Source organism: Microtus oregoni, unplaced genomic scaffold, assembly GCF_018167655.1.
Source record: "Microtus oregoni isolate MIOR12 unplaced genomic scaffold, Mior012 000000F_ref0000247, whole genome shotgun sequence".
In the NCBI taxonomy this organism is placed as follows: Eukaryota; Metazoa; Chordata; class Mammalia; order Rodentia; family Cricetidae; genus Microtus; species Microtus oregoni.
The window spans coordinates 64,505,842-64,519,755 of record NW_024543059.1 but is presented as its reverse complement, the minus strand read 5'-3'; the positions used below and the strand labels follow the sequence as shown (position 1 = coordinate 64,519,755).

Below are 13,914 nucleotides of genomic sequence, written 5' to 3'. Positions count from 1 at the left end.
TTGATTCTTAGTGAGGCTCCAGAGCAAACAGGAGGCACAAAATCATAATTCCATACTCCACCAGAATTTTAAAGGACCACAGGTTTCTTTTCCTTTTTTCTTTAATTAAACTATTTTTTCATACTTCCTATTTTGTTTTCCTTCATTAATTTGATTTTGTTCCCATTTCTGTTTCATCGTTTGTATGTTTTTTTTTTCTTTTCAAGGATTCATTTACCCCATTTCAACTGAACACAGAACCCAGAATGAATATGGATTTTCTTGTAAGTTTGATGTTTGGGTTTTATGCTGGGAAATAGTCCTCTAACATTATTGCCCCTGTTCAAGTTTGCCTTTCGTTGGCTCACAGATGTGCACACAGGAAATAGGAGCCTAATGTATTCTAACATGAAAAGCAAATTAGATTTTCAATGCTGAAGAGAAGAAAGGGTCATTTCAAGTCGCTGCCAGCTTTAAAAGCTATCAGTCTACCATTGACAGCACAGGTCCCCATCACTGAGAAAACATATCGTGAAATTGGCTGGCATACATAAAGGGCAGAGTTCAAATACTAAAAAGGAAAGGTTGAGGAAATGCAGATCTGTTGTGCTATAAATCATGAATAAGTAAAGTCAAGCATTAAGGATTAGCTATACTATTCTGGTCCAAGTTAAAATTTCTTCCGCAGGGTCGCCAATAAAACCCCACGGCAAAGTAGAGTCAGCATTTTGAAAGCAGTGTTCACAGAATGAAGAGTATCGGGGTGCTGTAGGGGTGCTGCTGATACTGGCTTGATTGAGGGGAAAGTTGAAATACTGGGAAGGGTGATAGCTTTGAAAGAGGACCCTTTCCAACAGTAGATTCATATAAACTGCCAGTGTGAGTAAAGACACTGGGGCGCAAGCACTTGGTAATTGCTGGGAGCCCCTGGCAGATTAAAATGATGAGTTATTTCCACACATAAACCATGTAGCTCTGTGTCTTAGGAGAGAGGAATGGTTTCCCAAATTTTAGAACACAAAACATAGAGATTTGAAAGTCCTCTCCACCCCACACCCAAATGTGCATGTCCAGGAAGTTTTCAGTTGTTCTTGACTACCTACAGCGTCAACAAATGACCTCTTTTACAATGAGGAGACCGCAGGTTTGTTTGGTTTGCTGAATATTTCTCCTGAATCTAAAACAAAAGACTTAACAATGTCAAACTGATTAAATAAAACTTTCATTTATTTTTATGTTTTGTTTTCATAATCAGTTTCTGTCACCTCCTCCAGTTCTACCCAAGCATGTTTCATGCGACCAAAACAATAGACAGCATTTATAAGAATGCGCTCTTTTGCATTACCTAGAAACAGCCCCCTGTGGATGGCACCTTGTGTTGGTCACATGCTGACCTGCCAGATCATTGACCAAGACCTTTTACTCTTCAACACCTCACAGAGCTATAGTTGATTCCAATAACAATAAGCTTAGGTGGGAAGCTCTAGCAGGAGCCCCTGAGAAGCTCAGGGTCTTGGGAGATAATACTGTGCATCATAAGGTAGAACTCACATTAGCTTCTGCCCCAGATCTGGGCTTCTGAAAACACATGTTTCTAACCTTACACTTTTTTGGCTGTATTGCCCAGTTCAAAAGTTCCCATCCGGGCTGGAGAGATGGCTCAGAGGTTAAGAGCATTGCCTGCTCTTCCAAAGGTCCTGAGTTCAATTCCCAGCAACCACATGGTGGCTCACAACCATCAGTAATGGGGTCTGGTGCCCTCTTCTGGCCTGCAGGCATACACACAGACAGAATATTGTATACATAATAAATAAATAATTAAAAAAAAAAGTTCCCATCCATTCTTGCACTGATTTAAGCAGAAGAGAGAAAAACATATAGGAAGTAATTTTATGACTGGTGTGGAAGTTAGAAAAACATCTTGGTTCAATCGACATACAGATTAAAATCATACCAGATGTTTCTAACAGTGTTTATTGGTTGTTTTGTTTTGTTGGTTTTTTAAAAAAAAAAAACTGTAAGCAAATTCAAAAATCCTTCTAAACTTTTTCACCTGAAAGAAGTAATAAACATTTTATTTCCTGTGGTTTGGGATAGCTTGGGCTCCAGGTTCTTTAAATGCCTGCCAGTAAGTAGTCTGTTATGCTGCCCAGTTACAAGATAGATTAGTGCGTGGATTGATGCAGAGTGAGAAGGAAAAAGAAATCAGTGATAATTTTCTACTGAAAAACCATAGCCATTTTATATAGCTTTTGAAATAGACTTGAAATTAACCCATAAAAAATGGCAATAAATGTCTGAAAAAATTACTGCAACACATATGTGTTCTGTGGGAAGTCTCTAGAAGCAGTTGGTCGGATGTTTCACTCTCTCTTTCCAGCTGCTCCTGACTCAGATGATGTGGCACTGTACGTTGGGATCGTGATAGCTGTCACCGTTTGTCTGGCGATCACTGTGGTAGTGGCCCTGTTCGTTTACCGGAAGAACCACCGTGACTTTGAGTCTGACATCATTGATTCCTCAGCACTCAATGGAGGCTTTCAGCCTGTGAACATCAAGGCTGCCAGACAAGGTCAGTGAGCTTCCCACCCTCTGAGTTATGCCCCTGGGGAGCAGAGTGACTGCGTAGTTTCAGATTCAGTTGCATCTCTGTCATTCCGTCGAGGTAGAACGTAAGTTGAGTAAAGGCAGAGATTTTGGTTGGCTTTATTCATTTTAAGAATGAAATTGATACAGTAAATCAGAGTTGATGAGATGCAGAGATCATTTCTGGTTTGCTTGTCTGACAGGTACCTCTATCCTGCTTCTTAACTTCTATTTGAAAGAACTATTGCATTGATTCATTGATTTTTTTTCTTGTCTCTTTTCCCTTTCTTATAATGCTTTTTTTTAATGCAGTGATGTACATGTGAATCCAAAGTTAGCATAGGTAAGCAAAACCATTACCAGATAGTGACGTGGTAGCCCTTATGGTTCTTTCTAGTCTGTTGCAATGACCAAATGCCCTAAGTGTCATGATTAAACATCAAGGGAGCATATCAGAGAAGCAAGGCTACCTATCAATGGACAATAACAAGATGGATACTGACGCTGTACTTGCCCTGTTTCCCAGCACCTTTGATTTCTCTTTCTGCACTGTTAGCAGAGCAGCTTTGCTTTGGCTTAAAGGTGTGAAGTGGTTTCTCACCAATCTAGCTTAGTCTGAACAGAGAATGCAAACGGACTTCTTTTCTCTTTCTGACTCAGATCTCCTGGCAGTCCCCCCGGACCTCACCTCAGCTGCAGCCATGTACAGGGGACCTGTCTACGCTCTGCACGATGTCTCAGACAAAATACCAATGACGAATTCACCAATTCTGGACCCACTGCCCAACTTGAAAATCAAAGTGTATAACACCTCAGGTGCCGTCACACCTCAGGATGACCTCTCTGAGTTCACATCCAAGCTGTCGCCCCAGATGACCCAATCCTTGCTAGAGAATGAGGCTCTTAACCTGAAGAATCAGAGTCTTGCAAGACAGACCGACCCATCCTGCACAGCGTTTGGCACCTTCAACTCACTTGGGGGTCACCTCATCATTCCTAACTCAGGTAAGTCTTAACATTTTAAAAGACAAAGATGCAGCTTGAAATCTTATCTCTGTGTGTTTTTACTGAACCTGAAATGTTGGATGTAGTCTAAGTCAAATTTCCATTCAGTAGATCTCGAACATTACTTCATATAAAATCTACAAAACCATGTGTCTTCATCCAAGCAATTCTTAAATTCAGTTCCTCTTGAAAGAACTTTCTGCTGAGGTGTAGTTAAGAACTGGCACCTACTGCCTTGAAGGTTTTATCAACCCAGGAATACTCACTGGAGTCCCTGTAGTTCAAAACATACTATTATTAGAAAATGCAAAGAGTTGGTTTGGGCCAGTTTTCTCAAGGAAACTATATTTGAGAAAATTACTTTCTAAATGATTGGAAATATTGCATAACAACATAAAATCTTTGTATTAATTATTCATTCCATCATTCAATCAGAAAATATCTGTAAGGTATTTATTCCAGTCAACAATTTATTGTTGGCAATCTCAGCTTCAACCAGTGTACTTTTGTAGTTTTATTTATTTCAAATGTGTTAAATAGTTTAGCAATGTCTAAAGAATACAAAACACAATCATCTTCCACAGAGCACTTAAGTCAGTGACTACCAATGTTGAAAGTTGGTAATACTGATGGACTTGCACTATAGGATGTTAGACAGCAAATGACTACTTTAAAAGCACAGCTTCACTTTTTTGGACAAGTTTGTGAATATGTTCAATAAAATAACACAAATAACTTCACTGACCTATTGTATTAATTTCATATAAAATTGTGTAATATATTACATGTGTGTTATATATGTATATAGCATACTATATATATTATACATGTGATATATCTTTTATTCTATTTATATATGTGTTATATACGTATTGCTAGCAAATAGATACATGGGATATATAATATATATAATACATTTATACAGATATATGAGCAAGTGCAAAACCACAGGACTCTTTAGCTTGAATGTGAAGCTTTCTTTGGTTTTTCCTTTTCATTCCCCACTTCAGTGCCTTGATAACATTTTACCCTATCCTGTTAAAAAGACCCTGTAATAAAGTTACAATTATTTGACAGAATATCATTTTCCCTTTTCCTGTATTTGTACATAACTGATATCATGCTATATAAGAATTTTTAACCTCATTAATTCCCATGCTATTTGTATGCTCTTTAAAAAACATGTTTATAATAGTCCATTAAATACCCAGTCAAACATATTACTTAAATATTAAAAATATTATTTAAAAATTACATTTATCCAAAAGATAGTGCTTTCTCCCATGATGCTCATTAAATTCTGTTTTTTCTACCTGTCTCTTCACCCACCACTTTCCAATATGTGAATTATAACAAAGTCTTCCTTAAATGGAAGGGGAGAAGCTAGCATGTTATAAATAACCTTTGGATTATTTCTTTCAAGTACAGTTTCCAAACTATTCTTTACCTTTGTATTCATAATTTTTCATCCTCATAACAAAAAATGAGATGCATTGTATCATTTAATTGGAAAATAAATTCTGAGTCTATGCTGTCTCATACACAGCCTTCCCGTTCCAGTCTCATGCCCTCCAGATGCCATGCTTACATTAACACCATGTTCCACTTCCCTAGCACCAGAGCTGCCCTCTCCATCTCAAGAACACCCTGGTTCAACACCTTTACAGATAAGGTTTTGTCAAGACATTTGAATAACTGTACCCCTAACCCTTGAGATTTAAAACTTCTTAGTCAAGGTTTCTTGCTGCCGTGTCTCATTAGGCACATTCTACTTCATGTCAAGTCATTACATTGTTACTCAAGGAGACTCACTTTCTTGACATCATAAAGGTGCCAGACAGTGTCCTCACAAAGAAAGTCTATGCATTTTTACAGCACTTAATGTGCATTTCATGGGAATGAAAAGATGAAACCAAGTATCTTCAGCCAAGTCACTCTCTGTAGTGCTGGCCTGTACTACTGGACTGGGGTTATGAGACGGTAGACCTCAGATCACCAATGCAGACATCATCTGAAAACTTGTTCAGACTGGATAAAGAAAAAAATTTTCACTAGTTTTTGGAGCCAGGATCTCCAGGAGATCCTGACACCAACTCAAATTGTCTCAATACCATCCAAGGTATAGTTCTCACACCGCTCATGTGAATAACCATTCTCATGGGTGCCAATCATCAACAAATGAGAAGTTCTCTGACTTACTGCAGCTATGTGAAATGTCATTGATCATTTTCTAGACTTGCAAATAATAAAGTTAATTCTTCCCATCTCTTTCTCTGCTGTGGAATAACACTGATGCTCATAAGATATTTCAGGGGAAAAAATGTTTTCTGATATGGCTGAGGTTAGCATTTCCCTGACTCTGAATTTCATGGGGAACTTTTTTTTTTACATCAAAAACAATGCATCATTGCAGCTGTTTAAAATTTTAATAGCAGTTTTTGGTTTCTCTACAATTTACAAGAAAAATAACAGTGGAACCATCTGTCTATTCCTTAAATAAAACAAGAACTTTTAAAATGACATCACTCTCCTAAGTAATCCCATAACAGTTCAGAGGGAGTTATGGTAAAAAGCAAGATCAGAAAGGCGGCTTTGGACCTATGCATGGTTTTAGGGAAAATGCAAAGACTAGTGCTACACGGATGCAAAATCGCAAAGGAGTTCTAGAAGTTTCCTTTGGTTCACAGGTCTTATAAAATATTTTTTTCCTTTGCTATTCAGGAGTAAGCTTGCTGATTCCCGCTGGGGCCATTCCCCAAGGGAGAGTCTACGAAATGTATGTAACTGTACACAGGAAAGAAAATATGAGGTAAATATTTTTTTTCTGTTGCATTTGACTTTATCAATGTTTCACTTGGGGAAGAATTGTACAATAGAAATGATAGATTCAATATATTTTGCCTTAGGTGACATACATTTGACTCTACACCTATAAAAAATTCAATCTTACTTCTCATTCTTGTTGAAGCTTCAGGCACTGCATATTGTAAGTGTGGATAGAATGCTAGAGTTCTTTTCTGTAAGTGGACACATAGTTCTTTAGCAGAAAAATATGGACAAAAACTTGATTAACAGATTGTCCAAAGAGATGCATGGATTTAGATAGATATACTGACATCTTTTGACCTGGGTCAAGAATCTAGCCATAGTAGAGATAAAGATCACAAAAGTGGATACACCTTAGCTTCTGACATTCCCATTCTCAGCACAGCCCCTGATAGGACCCTCCCACCTCAGCCTAGCAGAGCCCCTGATATGCCCCTCCCACCTCAGCCTAGCACAACCCTATGCTCATTCTTCCCTTTCTGTTCTTAACTCTCCTCCAGCTTAGGAATCATCATCTTTCTTTTATAATTAGACCTTTCAAAATGAGCCTAGTGTTGATTTAAACCATACCGAATCCAAAGGTTTGACTTTGACTGTGTCATATTGATCAACATGTAGCTATTTTAAGTAATAAAAATACGAACAGGTCAGATGTCCTAAATTCAGTTTTTAGTTTAGCAGAGGTGGTCTCTCTTGAGTAATTCCCACATAAAGGGTATTCTTTGTGTGCATATGTGTGTGTGTTCGTGTGTGTGTGAAGGATGTGCACTAGAAGCCTGGGTGATTAATGCTTTCAAAGACACATAGAGATCTTAAAACAAAAGATGTTTTGAAAATGGAGATGCTTGTTGTATAAGGATTGATGCTGTTGGTCCCAGGAAGAAGCATCCTTAGGTGTGGCTTTGAGTGGAGTCTGAGTGACAGATGCAGACCAGGTGATCATCTTCCTGCACTCTCCTCCCCACTCTCATCCTCCTCCAGCTCTTTTTAGTCCCTGCTTTGGTAACGGAAAGCGTCTTTGTTCTGCACCCGGGTGGAGACACAGTTATTTATAGCAGTATGACCCAGAACATTTCCCCCCTCTGGTAGTATCCTTTCTGCCCTTCTACCTCCACAAACAACTGCCAGACCAGAAAATGAAAAACAAATAAAAAACAAAAGACAAAAAAAAAAAACAACTCAAATCATTGCACATTATTCCTGCCTAAAATTTGAGCCACCATTAAAAGTTTTGTATTTACTTATATCAAATGTTTTTTTTTTTTCATTCCTACTGCAGATCCTTCGGGCTCCCTGCTTTGGGAGCAAGAAAAGCAATTAGCAAAATCTAAGACAGATTTATTTCATTTTATTTTCTCTTGTCCTAAGCCAAGGTGAGCATTAGACAGATGCTGTCCCCCATGGCCTTTGATGTTCTGGGTGGCACCTCTGAAAGTCCTGAGAACTGACTTAGACTTATTGCCACAAAGAAGGCATGCAGTGTTCACGGATTTCTTTATTCACCCTGTAACTGTTATCTGCAGCTAAAGCCCACATCATATTCGGCTACTGCCATAGTATGGTGTGCCCTCTTCCACTCTCCCCTGCTTTTCCATTCCATCCTTTCAGGATTTTCGACTTAGAGTAGTGATTATATATTTTGGATGGAGATGAGGGAATAGAATATTGATAATGCTAAACTCCAGTTCTTTAAGATTCCACTGTCTTTGACTTTAGGTAATGAAGGGGGAATTGCTCCATTGAATTGAGTTTGCATCAAGAAAGTTGTGGGTGAGGAGAAAGTTCAAGATCTCAAAACAAAACATACAGTAGGTAGGGTGGAGAAATGGCTCAGGGTGTAAGTAAGGCGTTTGCCAAGAAAAGCAAGAAGGCCAGAGGATGATACCCAGCACCCACATATAGGCATGGTGCCACACACCCATAATCCTAGCACTGGTGAAGTAGCAACAGGAAAACCCAAGGGCTTACCAGCAATTCAATCTGAGCAGACTGACTAGCTTCAGTTTCAGTAAGAGATTCTGCCCCAGAACAACAAGGTAGACACCAAAAGCCCACTGTTAGCCTCCATACATGAATACATACACCCCAGAAAGAAAATACCTACCAGAGACCATGCACCAAAGATAGAACACGAGGAGATTATCTGTCAGATAAATGGGAAGACTTCACATCACTGATTTTCTAATATGACACAGACCTGTAACAGCATGGTGAAAACCAATGTGTAGCAAAACTAAGGACCTCTGATGGTCATTCCTCAGGCATTTATACATGTTCCTGTCTTAGAGAAAACCTGTACATTGTGATGAACCCCACTTTAAAGGTGAGAAGACTGATGCCTGGGAAGTCAAGTCTCCTTAGTGATTGAGGAGGGCTAAGTACAACCCAAGTTATCCTGACCCCAGAGCTCTTCGCTTTCCAAGATGACATCCCTCCTGCGTACACTTTAGACCACCCTCCGCCTTCTCATTAGCTTACACTTTGGGTCCACTTTGCTCAGTGAAGACCTTTCCCATCATCACATAACCCAGAGGAAACTTTTCTGAGAAGTCAGGGTGAAGAAATCAGGAGATGAGTGCCACTTGAAGGCATTTGCGGAAGAACTGTGAGCATTATTTTTCTCCCCTTTTTCTTTTTCTCCGACTCCTTTCATTGCATCCAGAACTGGGTGTGTTTCCAGCTGGATGGTACCCAGCTGGTCATCTGCTGATGTGAGTTGTCTAGAGGGAGGCGTGAACTTAATTACATGTGGCAGACTGAAAGTGACAAATGGGGCCTTATCATTACTGAATGTGCCCTCTGCAAAGCACAGACTGGCAGATGTGTGGCCTAAATGGGCCAGGGATGGGACAAGCCTCATCTGACCAGAGAAGGTGAGGCGTTGCGAGGGCCGGGGTATCTTCCTCTCCTACTTCCTAGAGCTCTGGAGAGAACACAAAGTTTCTATTCCCCCATGAATACAATGTGTGTGGCTTATATAGAAATGTGGCCCCTTGCATCCTGTTTCTAGAAGGAATTTTTTTTCTTTTTTTTTTATTTATTTAAATTTATTTATTTATTAAGGATTTCTGCCTTGTCCCCGCAACCGCTTCCCATTTCCCTCCCCCTCCCCCGATCAAGGAATTTTTTTTTTTAAGTAAGTAAATCTTATTGTAACCAAAGCATCATCATTAATCAATTCTTATGGACAAAATGGTTTGAGATCTGAAAGTCACGTTTTCCCCTTTCTCTGTATCCAATGCCGGCCTGGTGGTTCCTTCAATCAGCCAGCCAAAAGGAGCAATTCGTTCATAGATCCTGAATGTGAAAGTGAACAGGCTTCTATTTGTAAAGTGTAGGGAGCGACAGGAAGTTTATGATCAGCTCAAGGACACGGGATTAGCACTTCTTTTTAAAGAGTGATGTGGTAACTTGTGATGTGATGTGCGGAAGAGAAGGAACAGTACATCTTCATGAAGGTTCTGGTCTGGGTTGGGCTGATGAGAGGTGAGGATGGGGTATGCCAGGCTCGAAGACAGAGGAGAAAAGACTGAAAGTTACTGCAGAGCAAAATGTGCTTCTTAACTGGCCAGGGTGTTGGAGAGAAATACATAGGGTGTGTTTAAGGCACAAGGCCTGGGCATTGTAAGCAAAGGAGGGCTGAAACAGCCACTGGCTAGAGGGGAGAAGTTCGGTTTCTGAAGGAAATGTGCTCTGATGTAAACAGGATATGATCTAAGGCATACATACAGAAATGAAGTCTTAGCAGGAGATGGATTTTCAAGGTAAAAAGAAATGGGGTGTAGGGGGTAGTGGAAAACATTCTAGTTCTTGATATTTTGTAATGAAGCGATAAGGTGAGCACACCGTTTGTGTCTGACACAGGGGAGACTGAGTACTTTTTTAACTAAAGCATGAATATATATGTAAGGATAAATAAGCCATGATATAAGGGAACTTTAAAAACCATAGATAAAGAGGTTTCCCAAATCAAGCAGGTAATTGACAGTGGCTGAAATGTAAATAAGAAGGGAGAACCATTTTAAAAACTATTGGGTTTGTTAGCTATAGGTTATTGGTGGTCTTTAACATTCTTCCATTGGTAAAATCCCTTATAGAACTAGTCCAAGGTGTGCGATAGCAATGAGGCCTTGAAACAACAGTGATGTATAAAGTCAGGTGGGCAGTAGGAATGTCAAATAGTGGCACAATGAAGCATACTTCCTGAGAGTTGATAATGGATTGGCTATTTCATAGCTTCAAGGGGGAAAGGTAGCCAGATGCAGTGGTATGTCTAGAACTCTAGCATTTGCAAGGCTGAGACAGGAAATTCCAGAGTTCAAGGCCAGCACTGTCTACAGAAAGATTTTGTCTCAAAAAGAGAAGGGAGAAAAGGGGAGAAAAGAAAAGAAAGACTTCGGGGGCTGGAGAGATGGCTCAGTGGTTAAGAGCATTGCCTGCTCTTCCAAAGGTCCTGAGTTCAATTCCCGGCAACCACATGGTGGCTCACAACCATCTGGAATGAGGTCTAGTGCCCTCTTCTGGCCTGCAGACATACACACAGACAGAATATTGTATACATAATAAATAAATAAATATTTAAAAAAAAAAAAAGAAAAGAAAGACTTCGCCAAGGTTTAAGATCCACATGAACAATATTCCTAGGTGGAGCCTGGTTCCTTCCTCTCTGCTTCCTCATAAAGAATATACTTTAAGTCACAAAGATCTTAAGATAAAAGTAGTAATGAGCTTAAAGACTATTTGTTTTAATAGTCCTCAAGGGAAGTAGATTGTGAGGGCCCAGAGTATATGCTCAGATAAATAATTCCATAAGGATTCAGCTCAGAGCACAATGTTTAGCCATTCTGACTTAATCTAGAGATAGACTCTTCCTGTCTGGGAAAATGGCATGCCCTTCAGAGTGGCTTCCGCACATGCATACGTGTGTGTGTGTGTTTTCTCAATTGAGCTTTTGAATGAGAGCAAGTTGGATATTCCCTCTCAGGAGCATGGAGTGCAAATATTTCAACTTGCCCATTATGTGGGATGGTGTGTGCTTTAGAAGGCAGCTGAGCCTCGGGTGGGATTGTCACACTAAAGGAAGTAACAGAAAGGCGTGCATTCACAGAGGGCACCTTATGTCCACACAGAGGTTGATGGAGGCAGATCTTTTTCAAAAGTCCCTACACTTGTGGGAAGCAACCCCATACACACTGGTGTGAAAGTAGCAAAATGATTTGCATGTGCAATCTCATGGTGCTAATCGTTAGCCCTGGATCCTCAGGCAAGTGTGTTAGCTCTGGATTCCTCCTCTGGAGAGGGTCACAAGAACACCTCACCTTCCAAATGTGCCTAGGCGGCTAATTCTTTGCTCACGTGAAAGTTATCCATGATGCTGTTCTGTAAATGCAGTCTTATCACTGACAGGCAGCCGACGGAGGCTGAAAGCAAATTTCTGTGCCAGAAAACTACCTTCTCCTCTTCATGAACTTTGTCCTAGGGGCACGGAGACCTGTCCAGTTCTTAATGTGATTTGATCCTTGTTAGATTTTTGTTTGCTTGCTTTTGAAACACTTTATGAATTCTGATCATTGAATTTTGCTGGGTGTCCTACTTAATTGCTGCTTCTGAGCCTCATTTTTGTTCAGTGTGCATGTCCCTGTCATCTGCGGTTAAGATGTACAGGCTGTTTGCTTGAGTAACTCAGATGGCTCATAGGATATAAATAGATTGGAGCCCTTCTCTACAAAGTCATAGGTGAGGTCTACATGTAGTTCCTACTATTTAGTTCCATATATTTTTCAATACCTTCCCTTTATATAAGTATGGTTATAGAAATGTAAACACTTCTGACCTTTAGTTTAATATAGTTAACTTTCACCTAAGTTTTCCCTTCCATATAAGTTGGCCACTGCCTTCTGTTTCTACTGCTTCCGTCATCTCAGAAGCATATGAGAGTCTTAACTCCTTTTTTGTTCATCCCATTATGAATTCGACTTCATCACTTTCCTATTCATTACATTTTTGCACCTCACTGAGTTAATAAATTCTTTTGACATGCATAGCCCCTCCTCTCCCCACTGCACATTTGGTTTCCCTCCCCCAAGAGCAGTGCCCGTCAATAGAGCATGCCAGCAGTGTGTTCAGTGTCCAAACGACGGTTGCTCAACCCAGCAGGGGCTCTCCTCTTCTCCCTTATGTTCCTGGTCAGCGAGAGGAAGCCCCCTCCTTACCTTCTCCAAGCACAGGCTGCTGAGACTAGGCTGACAGATTTTTTTCAAACCTCGGCTCTTCAATGATGGCCACTTGAAATGGATCCACTTGAGGTCCCTCCTGGTAAATTTTACTGCTCACCTTTCAAGGTACACTTGTAACTAAAAGATAGGTGTAGGCCTCGGGAAAGCCTCACCATTGCAGGTTTATTCCTCTCCTCATAGGAAAAGTGATATTAGGCAGCAATAAAGTCACTGCCAAAGGCAGATAGTGTAATATTAATCATGACGAAATGAAAGCAAAGTTTCACCTACGTTGTAAAGGGGGGAAATTAGACAAAGAGGAGACAAACTATGTTACGAGAAAATGAAAACCAAAGTGGTAGGGGGCATAGTATTGAAGTCTCAAGCGACTGCCATAAACCTTGTGATTCTAAATATAAGTATATCCCCCAGGTGCCTAGAAAACTATAGATTACTATAGATTTAATAACAGAAACATGCTATGCAGGATATTAAAGCACTGGAAGTAAGAAAAGCTCATTTGAGCCTTTCAAACGGGAGGAGAGAAGGAAAGGACAGAAGTCTTTGAGATCCTGGTAAACCTCAAGGGAAGGAGGAAGCAGTGAGAGTCAGAGATTCTTGAGAAGAAGAGTCAAACTGCAGGCTTTATAGATCGTGATGACTGGCAATTGTGAAGGCTTTCATGTTTGGCTTCGCTTAGGAGCTATAGTGTTAGCTGTCATTGTTGTGTCAGTACTGGTAGAAGGCGCAAATTTTTAGGTCAGAAACTTCATCAGTCACCACAATTGCATGTTCTAGACCATGATCAATTTTGTGTTAGTGTTCTGAGCTAAAGTTCCCAGAGTATTTCAAGGAAGGATAGGTGATATCTACACAGGTTTAGTAAAGGACCGCTAAACAGGGGAAGATGAGTTGTTCTTGATGAGAGGCAGTCCTACCTGTCATTTCCTGCAGATTTAGACATCTTTATCTTCCAAGGCAACTGTAGACAAGCATCCTTGAAAACAGCTAAGCACATCGATTATCATAATAAATATATGAAGAGTTATCTTCTGACAATGTTAAAATAATAATAGCTGCCATCATTCATTTATCTGTTTATTTATTTAGCATTAGGTGAGGGTAGGATATAGATATTTACTAACTTCTAGATGATGTGATAAATAATACATAAATTAGAGGTACCAACAAGAGACAAATCAATTTCAGGTAGCCACTGCAATTATGGAAGAATTTGAGATGTCTTTTTAAATGTCTACATGAATAAGACAGAAGGATGTCACTGAGATGTACATTTTAATGG

The 13,914-nt window shown here is 39.9% G+C and overlaps 1 protein-coding gene across 1 annotated transcript in view; it reads left to right on the top strand.

Annotated features, from left to right (window-relative positions):
* Unc5c (unc-5 netrin receptor C) overlaps positions 1–13,914 on the top strand; it is a 329,934-nt gene that overhangs the window by 282,493 nt on the left and 33,527 nt on the right. The window contains exons 8-10 of the mRNA XM_041653981.1: positions 2,360–2,551; positions 3,226–3,570; positions 6,292–6,379. Of these exons, the coding sequence (XP_041509915.1) occupies positions 2,360–2,551; positions 3,226–3,570; positions 6,292–6,379 (625 nt within the window). The remainder of the gene's footprint in view (positions 1–2,359; positions 2,552–3,225; positions 3,571–6,291; positions 6,380–13,914) is intronic.